The sequence below is a fragment of the Petaurus breviceps genome, unplaced genomic scaffold (genome assembly GCF_028583685.1).
Source record: "Petaurus breviceps papuanus isolate PSGF00001 unplaced genomic scaffold, PetGlider_PUasm1.0 80, whole genome shotgun sequence".
NCBI classification, from domain to species: domain Eukaryota; kingdom Metazoa; phylum Chordata; class Mammalia; order Diprotodontia; family Petauridae; genus Petaurus; species Petaurus breviceps.
The window spans coordinates 21,086,589-21,112,870 of NW_027186540.1; the positions used below are offsets into that span (position 1 = coordinate 21,086,589).

A 26,282-nucleotide genomic window follows, 5' to 3' on the forward strand; every position below is an offset into this window, starting at 1 on the left:
TTTTGTATTTACCTCCATTCAATTTAATCTTATTAGCATAAAAGATAAAAGTGCAAACAGAAATTTACACGACCTCTATAGGACAACTAAAAACATAATGAACTATGTTCTGTTGCTAATGAAGGGGGAAATAGCTCCTCCAGATGTGAAACTAAATTATAAAGCATTCATTATCAAAAGTATTTGGCATACTGTGTTTCCCCGATAATAAGACCTATCCCGAAAATAAGCCCTCCCCTTACTGTGTAAGATTCCTCTAAAATAAGCCCTCCCCCCAAAATAAGCCCTATTGAGATTGCTACTGTAGTGAAGGTGATCCCCTGTGCTACACGCTACATTACGGTACCCTCTGTATGCACCGTCCCCCCCCCCATGAAATGCACGCCGCGCTCCAAGCTGCATCCAATTAGAGCTGCAGCAGTAAGCGCGTCATCCTGTTCTTCCCCAGTGATTTGCTTATTGAATAAAGGTACATTTTTTTGTTCACATTTACCTGTTTATTAAAATTTCTGTCAATGTTCATTAAAATAAGCCCTCCCCTGAAAATAAGCCCTCTGGTGTTTTTCTGTCCAAAAAAAAATTAATAAGACAGTGTCTTATTATCGGGGAAACACGGTAGTAGATTTTTTGTTTGTTTGTTTTTGCTATTTTTTTTGGAGGGCAACTGGGGTTAAGTGACTTGCCTAAGGTCACACAGCTAGTATTTGTGTTAAGTGTCTGAGGCCAGATTTGAACTCAGGTCCCCCTGACTCCAGGGCCAGTGCTCTATTCACTGCACCACCTAGCCACCCCTAGTATAGGAGTTTGACAAAGATAACACCTTCCCGGCCAAAAAAAAAAGAGAGAATGACAATTATTGGATGGGCTACTAGAAAACACATACAGTAATGCATACAGTTTGTAGAAAGGTAAATTGGTTCAGCTTTTCTGTAGAGCAATCTAGAACCACACCCCCAAGTCACTAAACTGGGAATACCTTTCGATCCCATAATGTCAATACTAATCATTTACTCTAAAGGGATCAAAGAAAGAAGAAAAACAACCAGGTGTACAAAATTACCCAGATAAGCTCTTATATAGTAGCAAAGAACTGGAATCTAAGGGGGTATCCATCAATTGGGAAATGGTTAGACAGACTATGGTATATGAATGTAATGGAATATTATTGTGCCATAAGAAATTATGAGATGGACAATATCAGAGAAACCTAGGACTACTTGTATGAACTGATACCAACTAAAGTGAACAGAATTAGGAGAATAATTCTCTACAATAACAACACTCTTATGACAAACAATATTTGAAAGACCTAACTGATCAATGCAATGGCTGATGATTCCAGAGGACTAATGATGAAGCATACTTTACGTCTACTGATAGAATAGTGTGTAGAATATAGAATATAAAGTATATATGTTTGAGCATAGCCAATGTAAGAATTTGTTTTACTTGACTATGCAGATTTGTTACAATTTCTGTGTTTTTATATTTTTTTCCCAGTGGGGTGGGATGAAAGGAGAAAGAGATTTGGTAGGAAAAAGATATGGCAAAAAAAACCCCTAAAAAACCTGGAAACAATATAGGTCCTCACAGAATGGAGAATGGTCAAACAAATTGTGGTATATGAATATAATGAAATATTATTATGCATTTAAAATTACAATTGTGAGAATATCAAGCAACATAGGAAGATCTGTATGGATTAATAGCAGACTGAAATAGAACCAGGAAAATGATAAAAACAATACATGTGCATGTGCACTACCATGCATGTGCACATGACTATAATCATGCACTTGAAAAACCCTCACTAAAATGAAGTGAAATACAGTGTAATTGCAATGACTAATTGTGGTCCTGGAGAAGAGTTGAAGAACTTTCACTGAAATGATGGGGAAGACCATGGGTAGGGAATATCACATATGCCATCAGATATAGCTATTGTTAGTTCTCTGAACTGCATTTCTTTACTACAAGGGGAGGAACACATCTAAACTTGAAAAGGGTTTTTTACCCTGCTGATGAAGATGAAACTAAAGCATTAGGAGTTATTGTGACCGATAATATACCAATAAATTTAACAATTTAAGTGAAATGGAACAAAACTTACAACAGTATAGACTGCACAGGTTAACAGAAGATGAAATAGAATATTTAAATAAACCTATTTTAGAAAAATAAATTGAACAAATTTTAGAAAAAGAAATTGAGCTTCCTAAGAAAGAAGCATCAGGACCAGATGGATTTACAAGGGAATTCTAGCAAATATTTAAAGATCAACTAATTCCAAAATTAAATAAATTATTTGGAATAATGGGCAAAACAGGAATTCTACCACACTTCTTTTATGAAACAAATATGGTACTGACCTAAACCAGGAAGAGCAACATAAAATAAAATTATAGACCAATTTGAGTAATGAATATGGATGTAAAAATCCCAAATAAAATACTAGCTAGGAGACTACAGCAACATACCAGAAAAATTAAACATTGTTATCATGGAGATTTTAACAGGAATTTAGGACTGTTTCAATATAAGGAAACTATTAGCATAATTGATTATATCAATAACAAAAGCAACAAAAAGTCATGATTATATCAAAAGATACAGAAAAGGTTTCTGACAAAACATTCACACTCATTCCAATAAAAAAAAAACACTTGAAAGCATAGGTATAAATAAATTTTTCCTTAAAATGATGAGAAGCATATAATTCAAACCATCGGCAAGCATTATTTGTAATGGGGATAACCTAGGAGCCTTTCCAGTAACATCAGGAGTGAAATAATGATGCCCATTGTCAACAGCAATATGCAATATCATACTATAAATGCAATCAATAGCAATAAGAGAAGAAAATGAAATTGGAATGGACAATGAAGAAATAAAACTCTTTTTTTGCAGACAATCTGATGTTTTACTTGGAAAATCCTAGAGATCCAACTAAAAACTAGTTAAAACAACTAATAATTTTAGGAAAGTAGCAGGATATAAAATAAACCCATATAAATCATCAGTTCTTCTATATATCATCAACAAAGCCCCGCAAGAAGAGATAGTAAGAGATATTTCACTTAAATTAAACAAAGTCAATATAAAATACCTGGGAATATACATGCCAAGACAAACCCAGGAACTATATGAACATAATTATAAAACACTTTTTATACAAAATCAAATTCAAGTAATTGGAGAAATATCAATTTTCATGGATGAGACAAACCGACATAAACTAATTCACTTATTCAGTGCTTTCCCAATTAAATGACCTAAAAAGTATTTTACTGAGCTAGAAAAAATAACAAAATTCATTGGGAAGAACAAAAAGTCAAAAATATCAAAGGTATTAATAAATATAAAGAAATTAGAAAAATTCAAATTGAATAATCTTGAAATATCATTTTACACTTATGAGACAGACTAAAATGAAGAAGGGGAAAATGGCAATTGTTGGAGGGGATGTGGAAAAATTGGGACACATACATTGTTGGTGGAATTGTGAACTGATCTAACCACTTTGGAGGGCAATCTGGAATTATGCCCAAAGAGTTATTAAGTTGCCTAGACCCTTGGATCCAGCAATACCACTATTAAATCCATTTCCAAAGATGATTGGGGAAAAAGTAAAAGAACCTATATGTTAAAAAATATTTAAAGCAACAATCTTTGTAGTGGAAAATAATTGAAAATTGAGGGGATGCCTATCAATTGGGGAATGGTTGAGCAAGTTTTAGTATATGATGGAATACTAATAAGAAATGATGGGCTTGATGATCTTAGAAAAAATTGGATAGATTTGCATAAAATAATGCCAAGTAAAATGAACAGAACCAAAAGAACATTGTATACAGTAACAGCAATGCTGTTTTAAGAACAACTTTGAGTAAATAAATAATTTTGACTATTATAAATCCCAAATTAACTACAAAGAACATTTGAAGGAAGGCACTATGCATTCAGAGAAGGAACTGATAAATAGAAGTAGGTATGATTTTACAGATGTGTGTATGTATATATGTATATACACATATATACATATGGTAGGGAGAGGGGAGGGAAGAAAAAGAAATTTGCATGATAACTTCATTATATATTTAACAGGAATAGCAAATTGTATATAATAGCTTTGCAGTTTCATGTGCAGTCATCTTTTTTATGTTATAGAAGTATTTGTTTTATTACATAAATTAAAAATTTTTTTAAATGTAAAGAAAGGAGGTCTAGCAGCACTGGATCTTAAATTATATTATAATGCAGTAATTATTAAAACTATCTGGTACTGGCTAAGAAATCTAATGATAGATTAATGGGAAAGAGTAGGTATACAATACACAACAGTAAAAGATTATAGTAATCTTGTTTTTGATCAACGTAAACATCTAACTAAGCTTTTGGGATAAGAATTCATCATTTGGGAAAAATTGTTGGGAACTCAAAATCTTGTAGAAGTGAATGTTGAAAACTAAAAATAAATTAATAAAAGAAGAAGAAAAAAAGATTTATGGATAGGAGAATTTATGAATAAACAAGAGACAGCATTATGGGATATTAAATGGATAACTTTTATAATAAATTAAAAAGGTTTCATACAAATAAAACCAATGTAACCAAGATTAGAAGGAAAGTAAAAAAGCAGGGGAGGGGCGGCCAGGTAGCACAGCAAGTAAGAGCACTGGCTCCAGTGTTGAGAAGACCTGGAGATCGAATCCCGGGCTCAGACACTTAGCACCCACCCAGAAACACCTGGCCGTGTAACCTTGAGCAAGTTACTTAACCCCAATTGCTTAGGGGCGGCCAGGTGGCTCAGCGAGTAAGAGTACCGGCTCCAGTGTTGGGACGACCTAGAGATCGAATCCTGGGCTCAGACACTCAGCACCACACCCAGAAATAACTGGCGTGTAACCTTGAGCAAGTTACTTAACCCTGATTGCTTTAAAAAAAAAAAAAAAACAGGGGAAAAATTTACAGTTTCTCAAATAAAGGTTTCATATTGTAGTGCTTGGTTTTCCCATCCCCCAACCTCAGCTCTCCCTCAGGGAAGTGATGGACTACTGTTATGCTATAAGAAATGATGAGCAGGGGTGGCTAGGTGGCGCAGTGAATAGAGTACCAGCCCTGGAGTCAGAAGGTCCTGAGTTCAAATCCAGCCTCAGACACTTAATACAAAAAAACTAGCTGTGTGACCTTGGGCAAGTCACTTAACCCCAATTGCCCTCCCAAAAAGAGGCAAAAAAAAAATGATAAGCAGGCCGATTTTACAAAAACATGGAAAAACATGCATGACATTATGCAGAGTAAAATGAGCAGAACCAAGAGAATGTTGTATACAGTAACAACAACGGTGTTCAAAGTATAACTGTGAATGACTAAGCTATTCTGAGTAATAGGAATATTTAAATCAACTACAAAGGACCTATGAAGGAAAACGCTATCTACCTCCAGAGAAAGAACCTATATCTTGAAGTATGTATTGTACAGCTCCACATATATATCTATATCAAATGCTAGCCTTCTCTTATGTGGGATGATGAGAGATGACTTGGAGCTAAAAATGTGGCCAAAAAAAACAAATTAATTAATAAATAATTTCAAAAGAAAGATTTAGTAACTTTGGTCAGTGTAATTACCAATCATGATTTCGGAGGACACATGATGAAATATTCTACTGACCTCGTCTACTGGCTGATGGAGAAGTGAATGACAGAGTGCAGAATCAGATAGGCATATTTTTTTTAGACATGGGCAGTGTGAGAATTTATTTTATAACAGGGTTTTATTCTTCTTTCTCAATTAGAAGAAGATGCTGGTGAGAAGCAGAGGTTTTTGCTAATTAAAAAAAATTAAATTTAGTTTAAAAAAGGGAAAGTGAACTGCATTTAGTATGGGTGTGGTTATATACAAAAGTGACTGTGGTATAAAACAAAAGGCATCAATAAAAAGTAAGCAGAACCAAGAGAATAACATATGCAAATGACAACATAAATGAAAACATTGACACAGATGACTTGTGATCAAAGTTTATAGTCCCAGAGAACAGAGGAGGAACACTTGTATGATACAGTCATGTTGTTAGTTGATTTTGCTTAGCAGTTTTTGTTAAAGGAGGGAATAATTGAAAAGGGGTAATTTAGAAAATGAATTTGTTGTAAAAAAAAATACCATAAGCAAAATATATCTATAGAACTTTCTTCAAAAAGTTATAAAGATGACTCTCTAGGCTTGGGAGAAGATAAAAAAATTGAGATTTCACAAGGATGTCTATCCCCTGTCTATCCCCTTCACTTAAAAAAACAGCAAAGAAAAACTTCCAGAAATCCTTACAAGATCACTTCCCCTCCAACTTCATTTCTTTCCCACTTCAGGGAGCAGACAATATTCTCCACACACAGCATCACCTACCAATTCTTTTTGAAGCTGGGAATAAACACTGGCACCACTTCCTTCACCTTGTCAACACTCATCCTTGCCTCATAAGTGCTAGGATAAGCAGTTTGTCTCAAGGCAAAAATCAACCTCAAGGAAGCATGGGGAGGAGTATAGGAGGAGCAGGCCTGAAGGCTTTCATACTACTGCAACAGAAGCCCATTTCCCAGCACCCAAGGAAGTGTTTCACAGGTGATTCAACCTACACTTTATTTGTGAATTCCTGCTATTGTTCACCTGTTCTTGACTGTCATTCCTCTTCCATTCAATTCATCAGCATTTACTAAGGGTCTGCTATATGAAAAGTCCAGTGCTAAGGATTAGGGATTTGAAGACAAAAGTGAAAAACAGGCCCTACCCTCATGGAGTTTATATTTTAATAGGATGTTACAACATTTACACATGTAACTCATAGCTCATGGCCCCTAAAACTCGTATTTACAGGGATCTGTGACCTGACCCAAAAGATCATTCTCTGGTTTGCATTGCCTCATTTCACTCTGGGGAAATCACCAAAGTTGGCCTGTGTGTAGCTCCTCACAGGTGTGGTTAAGTGCGTTCTTTATCTAGATGTTTAATAAAAAAAAAAGTAGTATCTGGTATAGGACTTTATTTTATCTTACAAAAAAATGTAAAAAATTCACAAGGGCCCGTAACAAATGTAGAAAACAAAGGGAATCCAAATAATTCCATAAACAATACAATTCCCCCTCTCTCCAGTAAATCTCCTTTTTCCAGGGTCCTATATAGTCTCCCATGGGTTCATAGTTCTATTCTGTAGTTTGGGCTCCTCTCCCTCAAAAGAAAACACATCTTGGGTCTTACAGATCCAATAGGTAGGCAATCTTCCCAGCAGACCCATGCTGGGTGAATAACTTATAGAATATGGGAGAATAAAATCCAGGATTTGTTCAGTTTTTGCTTTCTCATTTATGGCAAGATTTAGTCCCTGAATCCCTTTCTACACTCCTTTCTCAAGGGAGTGCAGGGGTAGAGGAAGATGGACAATTCTCTTTTCCCTTCAAAAGACATGATACTCAGGAAGTCCCCCTTTCCTGAATAGAAGGCTAGATCTGTGCAGAACCTGGTATTACATGCAAGATCATTCTAAAGCCAATGCTGCCCAAGAAATCACCCTTCTCTGGTTAGAAGCTTATATTATGCATTATATTGCCTAGGAAACCCCCCTTCTTTGGCTAGAAGGTCAGATTTCAGGAACCTCAAACCTAAGGTTTCTTACAAGGCAACCCCTGAATCTGATACCACCTAAGAAATAGCTTCTTTAAACCATGTGGACAAGTACACGCAGCTCTTCATTTGCTTTTACTGAAAGCCTTCAGTGAAGTTGGGAGGACCCTCCCACCCCTACGCATACATATGCTCTCAGAATCTCCCCAGAATAAAAGGCAGAAGGGGCAAAAAAGATTCAGTCTTTGATGAAGATTCATTTTAATGGCCAACAGACAAACATAGCTCCTTTGATAAGAATCCATCCTCTCAAGATTCTAAGCCAACCAATTCATCTTGGGAGAAGCTCTAATCCCTGAAACCAATCTTCAAAGAGTTGCCCAGTGGGGACTGTCCATACTCTCTTTAAAGAAAAGGAACTGATAGGTCTAGAAAAAATTTCACCTCCCTATGGGCTCAAATTGACCAGGAAATTAACCCCCTTGATCAAAGATTTGCAATACAAGAACCCCCAGAAAAGTTACAGCTTCTTTGTACCCTCATCAAACTGATTATGGAACTCACTATATACAAATAAATAAATATAATTTAATATGAAGAGGGAAAGAGAGTACTAATAACTAGGGGCAATAAAGGAAGGCTTCCCATAGGAAATGGCACCTGAGATGGGTTTTGAAGGATTCTAAGAAACATATGACTCAAGTTGAGCACTGAGAGCAGCTACCTAGAATGACTGAGGAAAAACATTTTTTCTTATTCTATATTTAGTACTACCACTGAAAACCTATTAATACAGAGTTACAGAATAGAAGTTGTGTATTCTTTGGTGACAATTCAATCTAAAATATCTGTAAGATCACCAAATTTGAACTAGAGTAATCCTTGAACTTTGCTGAACCTTTACTATAATTAACTTAATAACTTCCATAAAACAAAATTAAAAGCTCTTGATTTTTTAATTTAATGTTTATTTAACTCACCAATAATATATGAAGGAAGCAAAATGTAGTAATTATCTTCTCTAATTATTTTAACCACTCGCAGTCACATATATTATTACTGTCCTTTGTTTTTGCAGAAACTGCTGACAACAAATTTTACAACTGGTTCCCCTTCTGTGTGATATATTACCCATTCCTGGAGTTACTACTAATGAGGTTTATGACTAGATTCACTAAATATGGCCAATAATAACAGTTTTTATTGCCAATTTAAAAAATAGCAATTCTACTTGATGGTAAATTTCAACATTATTCATCTTGTTTGTGGAAAGAGGAAAAATGGATGCAAAAACATTGTAGTATCAGCAAAATATTTTTTATGTCAGCAAGTACTATATCTGAGATATTAGTTGAGAAGATAAATGTTATCTTAATGGTAACTGAAGCAGGAGAACAAATTGAAATATTAATTGAAAGAGTAGAAGAATGTAACTTCCAAACTAATTGCTTTACTTTGACTTATTTTACTTCTAAAAGATCCTTCTTATTAGCAAGAAAGCAGTTCTGTCTGTGCCATGAGAACAAGGAGGCAATAGACTTAAGGATTACACCAGCCCCTTTCCCATTCCGAGGCTGTGTATAGGCAGCAGATAAAATGAAGGAAAGGAGACAGCCCATTCTTTTTTTTTTATCTTAATTAAATTTTAATAATGTCAATTTCAAGTAGACAAAGGTAAGAAATTTAAATAGTTGGTTTTAAACCTACAATATAACCTGGCTAAATTAATCAAGGTATCAAACAAGCTGTTATCTTTATAATAAAATATTTTAAAATGTTTCTTAATATTTATGTCATTTTTGCATAGCTATCACAATTGTGCATAACTTGTGCATGTAAATTTTATATTCATACATTATAAGCATAATGTCAATTTTCAAAGTCTAAAATAATTTATCCAATGATGTACAATTATATAGAAAAATAACAAGAGGGCAACTTCCATATTTAAGGGTCTTATAGTGAGAAAATTTTTCTGTTTAAAGGTAGCATGTGCAAATCATTCACTGAACATAAATGAACGCATTCTGATTATAATGTGTAGATTGCAATTTGCATTGTTAGAAGGAACCCTTGAATCGAGATCAAAGATCCATCTGAGTATTTGTATATTTCATTCACCTGACATCACTGAGGAATGAAATGTTTCAAAGAGATGAACTTCCTAGATAAGCTTTCTCTTTTAAACACTGTGTGTGTGTATATTGGGTAGGAGAGCAAGAACATTTTTGCTTTCTAAAATATACTAAATATTTCCTTCCTTTATGAAACAATATATACTGAAAGCAATTAAACTTTTTCTTGTGGATTCACTGTCTTCTTTATGAATGTCAGTTAATGAACTGTGATACAGAACAGCAATGCCCTGCTAAACCACTGAGGTATGTAGTGACATTTGCCCCTACCACAAATGGTCTCAGACTTCTGTACATTTATAAGTGTTTCTGTTTTTGTTGTTGCTGCTGTTTTGAAATAATTCTTTTGTTCCCTTGTTCCCTTTCTTGATGTCATTTCACATTGCTCTCAGCATTTCTGTCAAGATCTGTACTAATTTTCCACCTATGTACTTCTTTTCAACAGATGCAACTAATAATCCCCATGCTTCTGTCTTAAGCTATACTAAGTCCTATGAGTGTGCTCCACTCCAGCCTGCCACACAGAACAGCATTTTGGCATTTGCTTCCCATTCAAAGTTTCCTATTTGTTCCCCAGCTTCCCTTGTCCTGGCACCTTGGCTCCTCTAAGTCTATATCCTACTTGGTATCCATGTTCTTTTAGTTTTTCTTTGGTTTCCATCCTCCACTGTTTTCTGTCCTCAAATAGCCACTTTTCATTTAAGACAGCCCATTCTAATGCCACTGGGGAGTTCAGTCTCTTAGCAGAGATTGATAGTGATCCAGTTTAAAAAAAAATCTTGCTGGTAGAAAAGTCAAGCATTAGGAATATTATCAGGAGTGGATTTCCCTTTGTATCTCTATATTCCTCAGTATTGTACTCAAATGCCTTGTGTTCCAGTCTAGACAGTACAGCTAAGAACAGAGTAATAATGAATCTGTGTCATAAGGCTAGTAGCAGGTCTGTCTTCTTCCAATTCTACCTGTGTCAAAAGTTGCAAGACCCTAACAGTGAATTTAGAAGCCTGTACAATTCCCTTCCAATATAATCAATCTCAAGGAGGACCTAGACATTTTCTACTTACCTACATTCTATCAAAACTCATTATCGAAACTAAATTGTTTTTTGGCGGAGGGAGGCGGGGAAGTTCCACTTAGGGTTTCTCCATCCATTTTGGCAGGAGATAGGACACAGGTAAAGTGACAGGATAGCACCCATAATTATGGAAGGAAGTAGGGGAAGAAAAAGAAAGGATTCTGACCCAGATTTCTTTTTATTTTTTTCTACTCTGAAAAATAAAGTTCTAGTACAGGTATCAGAGTGTTCAGGATTTCCCTTTCTTTAATAAGCATACTTTTGTATTGGGGAATAAAGAGTAACTTACTAGAATTCTAGAACCAAAACTCTGGATTCAAATGAGTCTAAGGTAGTTTAATAGAACACTGCTTCTATGTAGAAATACACCTAAACTTTGAAAGGCTAGGGATGTTAAGGGAACGATATTGAATCAGGTGCAAATCAGTATTCCCTGAAGTCCATTCCCATTAACCCTAAAAAGGAAGCCCCCATTCAGTATGACCCACAGTGAGCCTCAGTTTCCTACAATCTGAAGAATGCCCGTAACTACTGATATCTAAAGGGGGGGGGGGGCAGAGAGGATACTATTTCATCATTGAACCATACAAAAGTTGCTCTCAAGGAAGAGATTTTAATACCCCCATAGGATTGTGGGATTGAAAAAATAGAATTAATGCCCTTTTCCTACAACAGTTTTGTACAAGCTAACTTAACAGGGGAAGGAAGAAGACAGGAGAAACTTGTGATATGAGAGATCTTATTCTAGGCAAAGATTTATAGGATATACCTGATAGAATGGGGGATTGTGGACTCAAATAGATTATGGACTCAAACCGTCAGGCCATCACCTACTAATCTCCTGTATACTATAACTAACATCATCTGCCCATTCACTGATTTTGTTCTTTTTTTTTGTTCTTAAGAATCACAACTGAACACAGTAATGCAACTCCCTTCCATTAGAAAGTTTATTTAGAATGTTGTAGCATTTTGCTACCTCAAAGAAATATCTATTGATTAATATAAATTCATGTTCCAATAACCCAGAAACAGAATTACTAAAATTGTCCTTTTAATTCAAATTCTTAAAGCAAATAAATGTCTATTTTTAAGTTTTCCAAATAGCAATGGATTGTGAGTTTAATATGGAACATACAGAAATAATTTTAGAGAATTCAGTTCAGTTTTTAGCAAACTTTTTTTTCCCCCTTTTTACCTCATCAGTGATGGCTGTTACAGAAAGATCAATTGAAATCAGCTTGGGAAGCTGTGTGATGAACTCAATCCCACAATCAGTCAACTGTGTACAATTACGTAAATTCAAGTAGGTAAGACTACGGCACCTAAAAAACAAACGAACACACGTTCCCAGTAAATTTTGGCTTTTTGTTGCACTGTTAAGAGTAGAGGATTTTTTTTTCCCTTTTTTAAGTCTGGCAAAAGTGGATGGGTTTTCAGAAAATTACATAAAACTCAGAAATTTAAAACTGAGGAAGAGGGGACTTTTTAAAAAAAATTTATGTTCACTTTTGTATTTTGTCAGCTCTTCCCATAAGGAAAAAAAATCACGATGTATTAGTCAGGAATTATTAAGTAAAGGGGAATATAGTTGTGCGCCCTAGACTGCAAAGGCACACATCTGCCAGCACCTGCCAATTATATCTTGAGTCTATTTGAAAAGCATTAGGACTTTCTCATATAGCTGGTGGTAAAAACTAGTCTCTGGGTATACAAAGGAAGGAAGATGAACTGAGAAGTTCTATTAGTTTTGGAGTACGCCTACACAACACTAGCATAATTGAGAGGGAGAGAACAATAGTCCTAGAAGAGTGGTAAACCGAGACATGCAATGAAAGCAGTGAGTCTGTGAATGGTGGGAAGATAGGAAGCAAGAAAGGGAGTGAGTTGAGGTTCATACTCAAAGGAATTAGATGTAGCATCAGATAAGGTTTGAGTTCTGCAGGCCACAGAGTGTTCGGGAACTTGGTACAGTGAGTGTGTGTGGCAGGTAAATGGTTGTATTTTGGGTCCTAAATAGTGATGCCAGGGTTAAAGGCTCATGATGAGAAAGTCCACTTAGATTTTATATATGAATGGCCAAGTGTCCACGCTCTTGGGTTCTCCACAAATGCATAAAAGAATGTTCCTGGAGGAAGCAAGGAATCTAGGGAAGAAATGAGATCAGTGTGATTGTATGGGAAACATCCCTAATATCATTTATGATGTCCAGTGACCACAAATTACATATAATAAGATTTGTTTGCTATTCTATGATGTTGCTGATTTTTGCAGTAACTCATATATATATATATATATATATATATACATAAAACTACTTCATATTTTCAAAGAATTTTCTTCACGTGAATTCATCAAGTGGGTCATGCAATATACTGAAGCCTTTCCCTGGCACCCCCATCCCAAACTCTCACCTGGTCCTCCAAGAGCAGGCAGGCACATGTTTGGGGAAGAGATGATGGGGAAGAACCCCACTCCTACTGTATATTCTCTGCCCACTTCTTGTGGACAGCATAGGATCTCTAGGCAGGGCTGGAAGAAGGCCCATTTGTCCAAATATTACCTTTTTTTCATTTTAAAGATGAGAATACTTAGGTTAAAAATACTGTAATATAGTGATGCAGCTAGTAAACATCAAAGATGGGACTCTAATCCAGATTCTGTAACTTTCCAATATATCTTAAATCCTCCTACAATTGAGGGCTTGTAAATTTTGAGTATGCAAGCTATGGAAAGGACCATAAGAAAGAGAAGAGATGAAACATTTCAATCTTCAACAAACTGCCCTCCAGTGACAACAACAGATTTACCACACAGAGGTAGCTGTGGCACAATGGACAGAGCACTGGACTTAGAATGAGGAACATGTGGGTTCAAACATGGTCTCAGACATTACCAGCTGGATGATCCTAGGCAAGTCACTTAAACTCTATTGGCCTCATATTTCTCAACTGTAAAATGGAGATAATAATAGCATCTCTCTCCCAGGGTTGTTGTGAGGATCAAATGAGACAATATTTATTTTAAAAAGCACTTAGCACAGTTCCTGGCACATATAAGCACTATATAATGGCATATTCCCTTCCCTTCGTGGGAGGAAGCATCTTTTAGTGTCACGCAGGTCAACACTAAGTTATAGAACCATAGGTTTTAGAATTGGAAGGGGCCTCAGAGATAGATCATCTTTTCCAATCTTTTCCCTCACCAGATGAGAGACCTGAAACCCTGAGAAGCCGTGGTTTGTCCAGGGTCGCAAAGAAAGTAAATGGAAAAACTGGGCTCCAAATCCAAGACACGAAACAAAATGTTTTACATGACCATTAATTTTAGTAATATATGTGCTGGCCTCTAAGAACTACCTTCTAAGGTCCACAAGTTTTTGGCAACATGGTTAGGACATTTTGTTGGAAAGAAAAATCCATCCTCCCACACATTCTGCATGTCTGAACCATGTATAATTCATTGTAAGGAAATGAATATATTGCTTTTTGCTGGACTTGACTCAGCTCCCACACATACCAAATAAGTGGCTTTGGGTAGGTCATTTAAACAGTCTCAGCTGCAGTTTCTGTGCCTTCTTTGGTGTGTCACTCTCTCCACTTCAGGTCAACAAAATCCATGCTAAGCATATAGTACCAAGTACTAGATACAAGGTTCCCTAGGCTATATAATAGTATATGATATTTGAACAACCTACTTCACATGGCTGCTGGGAAGAAAATGCTTTGTAAACTACAATATAACTGTGAGATGATGATCACACCCAATTTTAAAAGTTTGAAGTACAGGGACAAGTTGGCAATGAATGTATTCAGATAGGTATAAATAACAACTGTTATGGAGCAACATGAAGTCAGAAAGACTCATTTTCCTGAGTTCAAATATGGCCTCAGACATCACTAGCTGTGATGCTGGGCAAGTCACTTAACCCTCTTTGACACAGTTTTATCATCTGTAAAATGATCTGGAGAAGTAAATGACAAACCACTCCTGTATCTTTGCCACGAAAACCCCAAAAGCGGTCACAAGAGGCAGACATGACTGAAATGACTGAACAACAAATAATGGTTATAACTATTAGTTGGTATTTTAGTAACTGTTAAACTTCTGATCATTGTCATCACCACCACTGCAATTCAAAAAGTCTTCTGGTCAGTTAAGAGCTTTGATAAAGCATCCAGAAAAGTACTTCAATTCTGTGCCAATTATACTTGTAGTTATGGTGGATGTGTGACTTCTACATCCACTCTATACATGGATGAAAAAGGCAAAGTGTGTATAGTTCAAGGAAAAATTATGCCCTCAAAATGTAGTGAAATGGTCCCTTTTTCTAGGTATTCTATCTTTATAATATATTGTCTTATATCAAACCTTTCTTTTAACAGAAAATTGGTGACAGACTACCCTGGCTCCATAGATATACAACTTAATAGTCATGGCTACTTTTAACCAAAATTTCAGTGAAGGCTAGCTTTTTTTTGTTGTCTACTCATTTTCTCCAAATTATAGAAAATAAAAAGTTATTATTGTATATTTCATTAGTGATGAAATAATGCAGAACACTATAGTCCTTTGCCATACCTTTCTCCCATTTGTGCAAGGGCAATATCACTTATTTGGGTACAGTTAGTTAAATTCAGCTCTCTAAGCTTTGAGCTTGAACGTCCAACAAGGAAGCTCCTTAGGCCAGCATCACCAATTCTGAAAGGATAAAAAAATTGCTTTATTTATGCTTTGTATGAATTGAAATACTAGGTAGTAAACACTTCATTAATTATCAGAAACAGGTTGGTACAATGAAATAAGCACTAGCTCTAGAGTCAGAAGACATGGGTTCACACCCCACCTCTCCTGCTTACTATCTCTGTAATTTTGGGGAAGTCAGTTACCTTTCTTGGGTCTCAGTTTCCTCATTTGTAAAATATCAGAAAGCTTCTAAGGTCCTTCTAGTTTATGATCCTAAAATACTTCAAGGATTCATGATTTTGTTGGTGTGGGAAATCTCTCCATTGACATAGACTGCAACCTTTCCATCCCTTACCAGATAGTCTTTGAGTTACCAAAACCAAAAAATATTTGTCATTAGGTGGCCAACATTCTGAAGAAGAGTCTTGCTGACTTTGGCTAGTTTGGTTCTAGGATTAGCAACAAGATCTATCACTATGCCACATTCAAAGACTTTCTATTTTCACTCCATTTTCAATGCTCTGGACATGCACTTTCATCCGCATTTTAATTGGCTATCTATCATGCCTGCCATACTCTCCCTCCTTACCTCTGGCTCCTAATTCCCCTGGCTTCCTTCAAGTCTCAGCTAAAAATCTCACTTTTTGCAAGAGATCTTTCCAGGTCTTTCCTAATTTCCCCTTAATGCTAATGACTTCCCTCTGACATCACTCCCAATTTACACTTTATTCAGTCTGTAAGTACATAGTTGTTTGTATATAATGTCTCTCCCACTAGAATGTGAGCTTTTGAGGCCTGAGGCTATTTTGTTCATTCTTTGTTGTAAATGGAATGTAAATCTTTAAGATCTTCCCTGCCCCTAGGCTTAAATGCACCTGGAGACTTGTAGTGGGAGGCTTGTGTTTCAGGAGATACTTTGTGATTAGGCAGTGGGTCAAGAAGGTTGTTACATTCTCTGAGCCAGGAGAAGGCTATATAAGCCCTGATGTGAGGCTTTGCTCTGGGGCTCACTTTGAGAATTGTTGTGTGATTTGACCAGATGAGACTCTGGGCAGCCATTGTTGAGAGCCCCACAGCTTTGAAAACCCAGATGTTGATGCTTCCCTTTCTGGTAACTGGGATTAGGTATGGATGTATGTAATGGTTAGACAGTTTTGAAGCCTATCTGCTGAAATGTTCTTGTAACTTATGCTTATAACCTCTGTATACTCTGAAGCTCAGGGTGCTGACCTTTTTCCCCTGAACTAGGTAAACGATATATGTTTGATTAAAGTAAGCATATTAACCCATTTTGAGTTGCTTTCCTTTAGCAAAGCACATCTAAGAACCTGTGTTGGCAGCCACCCTGCTGGACGCTGGGGTGCTTGCTGCTATATTTGTATCCCCAGTGCTTAGCACTTAATAAACACTTGTTGATTAACTGGTTGATTGATACAGCTTAGTAGGACCTGTCTGAGCTTGTACTTTGAGAACCCAAGGTCATTACTATGCTGCAGAAAGACAATGTAAGAGGTCTTTTCTCAGCTTTCTAAAATCAAATTTCATTGAATAACCATTGGATTTTGTGGAAAACCATTAACAATACTGGCATTAACGGAATAACAACAATTTATTTTTTTAAAAACTGTTAACTCCAGTCCAAAAGCCCATTGGTATGGGATTCTTTCCTCAATAGTGGAGATGGATGCCCTGACCTGCATGAAGCTGCTGAAGAAAAGCACTATGGGAAGACATGAGAGAAGCTGACAGTCTCCATCATATCCTTTCCCCAGCTTCCTATACTAGAGACTGTCTTGAACGTCCCCCTGAATGAGATCTTGTATTCTCTCTCCAAGTTGAGCTAAGTTACCTCCATCCCAATGGAAGAGCTCCTTCACTCTGTATTATCTAGTATATATTCTTCCTATGTATACTTTCTCTTAATTGTTTTGCTTTGATTTGGATAAATGAGTTTCTTGGCTAAGTTATATGTTTTCATTGTGGAACCAGGTATTATATGTGTACATTGTGGGTTCTGGTGGGAAAGGAATCAAGCCTTGGATATAGAGGTTGGGGTCCTCCTCTTCCCAATAATGAACAACAATCAGAATTTAGCTTGAACTTGTTCATATCTCCTACACAAAGAAAAGGGATCAAAAAGATTTAATTCTAGCATACCCCCTATCCTTCTTTTGAGGAAAGGAGAGTGGCCTCCAGCCCCAACTTCATTCTTCCTCTCCTAGAAAGAAATGAAGTCTTCCTTAGAGAAGGGTAGGAAAACAACAGACTAGAGATGTCTATTCTGTCCCCCTTGAAGTCACATAATGCCACCCCCATACTATATGTGGTGAAGTATGTGTGTGTGTGTTTGTAGGGGGGGAAATCAGCCTTCACTACACCACATAAGCATTTCTAAGTTCCTACAATATAAACATGACTATTATTCCTCCTGCCTTCATAAAATTATCTTTAAAGTCAGATAAAATAAACAGAGAAGACATTAAAAGGGACTCTGTTGCCAAATACCAGGATAAGTAGGCTGTTTCCTTTCTTTATATGTCTAATCTAGAGTAATTTCCCATCACAATCAATCAATCAACTAGTGTCTTATATGACAGACACTGCACAAGAATGAGAAATAGATCGGGAAAAAGAAAGGAGAAGTTGGGTTTTGGTGCCCCCACTTGCAATCTCTGCTCTTCCCAATTATTCCTGCTGTCATTTGTTTCTTTCTAAGGCAAAATCATTTCTAGAAAAAAGTAAATAAACACTACAGGGTCTCCAATCTACAAAAATTTCAACTTAGAAAGAACTTGGTCATAAAAATGGGTATCAGAGGCATAAAAACCTGAAGCCCTTGGCTTCATCTCCATTAAGAAAACTGTTCTTCAATTCTCTCTTTAAAAAGGTCTGAGAAATAACTGATCCAAAGAGGTGCCTCCTTCTCAAGTAAAATATAGAGGTTCTGGAGAGGTCTTTTTTTATTGCTGATATAGAACTATAGTGAATTAATAAGCTATCATTTCATGAGATACACACATACCCTTTCCCTTATTGACCCTCATCACTTAAGAGGGATTCACTACTACTGAATTTCATTACTATTAGAGCTCAAAGTGCATTTTCTCATTAAATAATGATCTATAAATGGTGACTATGTAAAACTATTAGTACTGTACTTCAACCATATCATGGGTATAATAGTCTTTTGATGGCCTGGGACCCTAACTGTCATTTATATGGGAAAATGCACTGAGTTCCAAACAGTCAATCCATGGATAAACTTTGGATTACATACTGTGGGTGGGTGGACACTCTGCTTATTCCAATCCTATGCTCTCTTTAATCTTTCAATGAAATTATATATATATATATTTTAAGTGAGAACATCTTGTTCAGCAGAGTTGCCTAATTGTTCCTTCTACTTTTTACCACTTCATTTACTTCCTGTAAGTATTCTTGACTGTCCTTATTAAATGAAAAGGAAAAATCATCTGCAAGATGGAAAAAACTTCCTGGTTTGCTTGTGTAATGACTTCTACTCACTTCCAAAATGGCATGTAGTATCCTGAAATGCTGACTAGAGTTAAACTATTAAGCAGAAGAAACTTAGATTTGGAAATATATATTTGAAAATTTAGAAATATAGGGTGTCCCAAAACTCTGTGGGGGAAGAGTTAAGATGGCGGAGTAGAAACAGGACTTCCACACAGCTCCAGCTCCCACCTCCTACAATTCATGTAAAAAATGACTCTAGACAAACTTTGGAGCTACAGAACCCACAAAATGACACAGAGAAGCTAACCTCCTACAGAGGACAGCCTGGCAGGGTGGCAGGAAGCGGCCAGTATAGTGCCCTGGGAGCCAAGCCCAGACCCAGAAGCCTGAGGTTCTAGCCTCAGGGCGACCTGACCAGCTGCCAGCTGGGGGGATTCAGATCACCATCAGCTGTGGTGGTTTCCAGAATTATCAACCCATAAATGCCAAAGACAAAGTGAGAGGTCAGTGCAGTGTGGACTTTGGGACCTGGGAATTCAGAGTGTGATCCAACCTTTGCCCCTGGGGCGAGAAGCAACTGAGGCACTGCAGCCATGGAGCCACTGCCTCGTGGCTGCTTCAGAGCTCCTGGTCTGTAGATTGTAGGGGGACAAAGCAATCAGGCTGAGGGGTAATCGCTCTTGCTTTAACCTGCTTGGATCTGGATTGTGTTCTAGGGTGGAAGTCCTGGGGTGCATGAGCAATCTGCCAGAGTGGTGTGGAGGCTACAGAGAGGGCATCCAACTAATACCTCCAGCAGCTGCGAAAACCCCAGCATTTGAAATAAAGCTCCCATTTCTGGTAGCAGAGTTCTGCTGTGGCAAAAGGCTCAAAAGTCAAGTAACTGAGTGGTAACATGAGCAAGCAAAGGAAGCCAAGCAAACAGAGCAACCTAATTTTACGCTCCTGTTTTGGGGACAAAAAGGATCAAAGCACAGAACAAGAGGAAGACAGCAAAGTCATAACTCCTGCACCAAAAGCTTCCAAGAAAAATATGAGCTGGTTCCAGGCCATAGAGGAACTTAAAAAGGATTTTGAAAATCAAATAAGAGAAGTGGAGGAAAAATTGGGAAGAGAAATGAGAACAACGCAAGAAAATTATGAAATGAAAGTCAACAACCTGACTGAAGAAAATAACACCTTAAAAATAGACTAACTCAAATGGCAAAAGAGGCTCAAAAAGGCAATGAGGAGAAGAATGCCTTAAAAAGCCAAATTTGCCAGATGGAAAAAGAATCTCAAAAGCTCACTGAAGGGAATCATTCCTTCAGAATTAGACTAGAGCAAATGGAAGCTAGTGACTTTATGAGAAATCAAGATACTATTAAACAGATCCAAACAAATGAAAAAATAGAAGGCAATGTGAAATATCTCATTGGGAAAACCACTGACCTGGAAAATAGATCCAGGAGAGATCATTTAAAAATTATTGGACTACCTGAAAGCCATGTTCAAAAAAAGAACCTAGAAATCATCCTTCAAAAAATTCTCAAGGAAAATTGCCCTGATGTTTTAGAACCAGACGGCAAAATAGAGGTTGAAAGAGTCTACCCATCACCTCCTGAAAAAGATCCCCAAAAGAAAACTCCTAGGAATATTATAGCCAGGTTCCAGAATTCCCAGAGCAAGGAGAAAATATTACAAGCATCTAGGAAGAAACAATTTCAATATTGTGGAAACACAATCAGGATAACTCAGGACTTGGCAGCTTCTACATTGAGTGATCTAAGGGCTTGGAATATGATATTCTGGAGATCAAAGGAGCTGGAATTAAAACCAAGAATCACCTACCCAGCAAAACTTAGTATCATGTTCCAGGGGAAAATATGGTCATTCAGTGGAATAGAGGACTTGATGAAAACACCAGAGTCGAATAGAAAATTTGACATTCAGATACAAGAAGCAAGAGAAGCTTGAGAAGGTAAACAGGGAAAAGAAATCATAAGGAACTTATCAAAGTTGAACTACTTATATTCCTATATGGAAAAACAATCATTGTAACTTATGAAACTTTTCTCAGTATGAGAATAGTTGAAGGGAATAGAAATGTATATATATATATATATATATTTGTGTGTATGTATATGTGTATATATGTATACATATAAATGTCTATATAGGAGGGTATATGGGTGTATGAATACATATGTGAGTGTGTGTATATATGTCTTCATGTATACATAGACAGAGGGCACAGGAACAATTGAATAGGAAGGGATGATACTTAAAAGGTGAAATTAAGAGGTGAGAAAGGAATATAATGAGAGGAGATGGAGAGAGACAGAATGGGGTAAATTGTCTCATATAGAAGAGGCAAGGGAAAATTGTTGCAATGGAGGGGAAGAACAGGAGGGCAAAGGGGAATGAGTCAACCTTGTTCTCATTGAGTTTGGCTTGGGGAGGGAATGACATACACACTGGGTAGGGTATCTCACCCTACAGGAGAGTAGAGGGAAATGGGAGGAGAGGGGGAATGATTGGAGGGCGGGCAGGCTGGGGTGGAAGGAAGTTGGAAGCACCCACTTTTGAAAAGGGACAGGATCAAAGTAGAGAGTAGAGCAAGTTGGGGTGGGATAGGATGAAGGGAAAAATAGTCATTCTTTCACAATATATCCACTATGGAAAAGTTTTGCATAGATACACATGTACAACCTATATTGAATTGTTTATCTTCCCAGTGAGGGTGGGTGACGAAGGAGGAAGGGAAAGAATCTGGAATTGAAAGTTTTAAAATCAAATGTTTAAAAATGTATATACATATTGTTATTATTATTATTTTACAAGTAGCTGGGAAATGAGATATATAGGCACGAGGGCAGGGAGATCCACCATGCCCTACTGGAAAGTCAAGGGGGGAATGGAGGAAAAATGAGAGAGAGCAGATTGGGGGAGGGGATATTCAGTGGGATCACTGTTTTGGGGTGGTGGGTAGGGAAAATTGGGGAGAAAATGTGTAGCTCCAAATCTTGTGGAAATGAATGACATAAAGTTAAAAATATAAAAAGGGAGAAAAAAAATAATTTAGCTCTGGGACACCTGTGTAGTGGTCTTTTTCCAAGTCTTCCTCTACATGTCTTTTTTTAATGTACATCCTTTTCATAGAATCTAAATAAATCAGCTAGAAATACTGCACATAAATTATTTGAAATTTTAAAATTTTAATTTAAAATTCCTTGCAATACCAACAGTGGTAAAATTTTCTCACTTTCTTCTTATCCACAAAGAATTATGAGTTTAGAAAAGACATTCCCAATAGAAGTGTGGGTCTTAAGTACTGGTAAGGATATATTCAAAGCTACTACAAGCTACTTTTAAAATGTAAATCTGTGTTATGAAAACTCTGAAGGTGATACTATGAGATTTTTTTTGGATGAACTCAGGGGATGGGATAATAATATGGTGCAGGTAAGGCACCATAAGGACAGGAAAGAGAGAGTCTAAATGTCTTCCCCCAGTGCCTCATGTTGTGATGAATGTGAACCTGGGTTCTTGAAGCTTGTGCTAGCAGAGTACATATTCTGTCAGGTCCTATTAGCTAAAAAGGCTTTTGAGTATAGATCTGGTAATGGCCTCTGCATCTGTCATCTGACGACTAACCTAGCTAAATTCTGAGAGGCTCATCTGCAATTTGGCTAAAATGTGAGAAAGGAAGCAACATTCAGCAGAATATAAGCTGTTCAAGCACAGGGATTATCTCATTTTTATATTTGCATCCCCAGGGCCTAGGACATTGAGTGGAACATCAAAGTCCCTTCAGAAATGCTTATTGATTGATTGTCTGAGAGAAGAGTGGTTGTGAAACCCCTACAAAAATGGGAATGGGAGAGAAGGAAAAAGGAAGTATTAAAGATTCAAGATACAGAGTTTAAGGGAGATTTATAGAGTGAAATAGAATAACACAAGACAAATTAAAAAAACAGAAGGAAGAACAAAATATCTAGGAGATGTTCAGGAGAAAGAAGTCTATCTTACAAGCCAAGAAGAAAGAGAGAAGAGAATAAGAAGATAGAATTTTCTAGGATCAGAGGCAGGAATAAACCAGCAATGTGTGTGAAAGAAGTGGCTTAAATCTCAGTACAGTTTCAATTAGAAGCACACAGAGTGGAACTGAAGGGCCAGAAGGCAATAACCTAACTCTTTTGGAAACTAGACAAAGAGCTAAGGAAGTAGCTTCAAGACTGAGGGGTAGAAATGAAATGAAATAAAAGTGGACAAAGATAGCTCACAGTGACTCTTTTATATTTTAAAATCTACAGTACACTGACCACCATACATTTTAGAGCTTATAAATCTAAGCTAAGCTGCCTAAGGAAACTATATTGATGACATTCTTTAACTGTATACACTGGAAGGGGTAAATATTCACAGTTTATGCAGTGTCTATGTACTCTACACCAATTAGGTACTTAAAAATATTTTGCTGAATATAAGCAGAGGAAGGAGATACATCAAAGAAGGAAAGAGATGAAAGGGAAGGAAGTTGGAATCACAGTATGAACTTCTTTGAGAGATCTTTCCTTTTTTCATCCCCTAGATCAGGGGTGGGGAACCTGCAGCCATGAGGCCACATGTGGCCTTCTAGTTCTCAGGTGTAGTCTCTTGTCTGAGTCCAAGTTTTACAGAACAAATCCTTTTATTAAGAGAATTTGTACTATGAAGTTTCGGTTCAGTCAAAGGGCCACACTTGAGGACCTAGCGAGCCACATGTGGCCTTGAGGCTTTATTTTATGGCACTAACATTCCCCCTATTTTATGACAATAACAAAACTTGTTTATGATATAATATGAGCAAAAATGTTCTCTTCTTAATAATTTTATTAACTGTTATTGAACACATCTTTATAAGGAATATAGAGGAATTCTTTTTAGAATAACTTTCTGAAACCCTCTTTGGCTTATCTGCACTTGACCAATGGCTAATGCTGGTTCTTAAGTCCCTCTAAGAGTAATAGAGACAACTACTGGAACAGAGACTACAGGGAGACAGCAATAGCACTTTCTATTGTACTGGCTCGTGTTTACCATACCACACAATTTCAAATATGGTTCCATAAAACGAAGAAATTCTCACATTAATGATTTCTGCTCTATCAAGGCCATCTTCACTCCATCACTTATATGAAATTGCCTCTACCAATGGTAATTGGAAGGGATACAAATATTGCTCCAATTTTTCAAAAGGGGGACAAACAGGACTTTTTAATCTATACGCTAGTAGGCCTGACTTTCTTGGGAATTTCTGGTAGACTTCTGGAGCATAATATTAAAGGCATGAGAAGCACTGGGGCACAGTGAATGAATTGACCTCAAAGCCAGGAAGACCTCTGTCATACCGGGTTGACCTCAGTGTTCTAGGTATCTCTCTGAACTGTAAATTTCAGATAAAGTGCCATTGTGAATTGGTAAAGCAGTTTCTTCACCAGGGAGTTCCCCCACACTAATAAAATTATAGGTCTAGACTCTATCTTCATCCTATAATTAAAGGCATAGTTTATGAATATGTAGAATAGGAAGTAGTGATACTACAACCAGCATGACTCCAAGTAAAAAGAAATGCCAGGGTAACATTTTTCTCTTTTAGACAGGGTCACTGAATCTGTAGATCAGAGGAATGCTGTATTCATAAAATGCCTAGATTTCAAAAAGGCCATGATAATGTTTCATGACCTCCTTGTGGGAAAGATGGAGAGCTGTGTACTAAATCACAGCATAGTTAGGTAAATTTAGGCCTAACTGAATAACTCTATACAAAGTGTGGTGAATAATGGATCACTGTCAAGAAAGGAAAGAAATGAGCATTTATTAAGCTCCTACTATACACCAAGCACTAATGTGAAGCACTTTATAAATATGTCATTGGAACTTTACAACAACCTGGAAGATAGGTGCCATTCCCATTTTTAGTTAAGAAAACTCAGGAAGACAGAGGTTAAGTGATTTTCCCAGGGTCACGATAGTAAATATGTGAGACCAGATCTGAACTTAGATCTCCCTGGTTCCAAGCCCAGCATTCTCTAATGTACCACCTACCTCAAGACTAGGAAGGAATTCTAGTGGAGTGAAAAAGGACTCTAACCTTGGCTTTGTTTTCTTATACAATTTTACTAATAACTTGGATGGAAGTATAGATGTCACACTTAATAAATCTATGGATAACACAAAGCTAAGGATAACTAACATAGTAAACTGCAAGAGAGAATTTGGATTCCAAACTATGACGATTGGGTCAAATCTAATAACATGAAATTTAGTAGAGATAAATGGAAAGCCCTACACTTTAGTTCAAAGAGTCAACTATAAGTCTAGAATGGAAAGGTGGTAGCTAGACAACCATTCATGTGCTTTTGTTTTGTATTTCTGATGGACTCTAACTGTAGTCTGATATCCAGCATATTAGCCAGAAAAACTGATGCAATCCGTGACTGCATTCATAGAACAGTGTTCAGAATGAGGAAGTGGAGAGTTCTGCCATACTCTGTCAGGACATAATGTGGTCAGTCCTAAGCACCATATTTTGGGAAGGATGTGGATAAGCTACAGTACAACCACAGGAGGATAACCAGGATGTTAAAAGGACAAGAAACTATAACATATAAGGATTAGTTGGAGGAAACCGGGGTGTTCAGACAAATGAAGAGATTTACAAAGTCCATTACAGCTTTCTTCAAGCATTTTAAAGAGGCATCATGTGGAAGAGAAATTGTTTTAGTTGTTCTCAAAAGGTGGAATTAGAAGCAATGGATATCATAGAAAAACCGATTTTGGCTGGATACAAGGCGGGAAGCTTTCTAATAACTAGAGCTGTCCCAAAGCAAAGTGGACTGACTTGCTAATCACTGAGGGTCTTCATGTATAGATTATATGACTGCCTGTCAGGGATTTTTGTAGAAGAGGGACTTTCTTGGGTATGTACGGGACTAGATGACCTCTGAGCCCCCTTTGCCTTTGGATAGTCCATTATGCCTATTTATTCTTGTCCAGGCTCTTGCCCTTCTGTCTCCAGTTCCATTGCTGCCACCCTAATCCAGGTCCTCACTATCTCCTGTCTGTTACAGTAATAGCCTCTTAGTCAGTTTCTCTGAATACAGTTTCTTCCTTTTCTGATGCTTCTGATTACTACCATCTAGTCAACAATCCTAAAACTTGTTCCACACCTCGTTACTCCCCTCTTGTTCTTGTGCCCTGAAGTAGTACCTGAAGATCAGGGAATCAGATGAGAAGGCATGGGTAATGCCATATGGGCAAGTGCCAGATAA

The 26,282-nt window shown here is 37.0% G+C and overlaps 1 protein-coding gene across 1 annotated transcript in view; it reads right to left on the reverse strand.

Moving 5' to 3' along the window:
• LOC138175977 (F-box and leucine-rich repeat protein 13-like) overlaps positions 1 to 26,282 on the reverse strand; it is a 205,099-nt gene that overhangs the window by 73,976 nt on the left and 104,841 nt on the right. Inside the window, exons 9-10 of the mRNA XM_069106590.1 lie at positions 15,406 to 15,525; positions 12,023 to 12,149 (exon numbers count right to left, since the gene is read on the reverse strand). Coding sequence (XP_068962691.1) covers positions 12,023 to 12,149; positions 15,406 to 15,525 — 247 coding nt within the window. The remainder of the gene's footprint in view (positions 1 to 12,022; positions 12,150 to 15,405; positions 15,526 to 26,282) is intronic.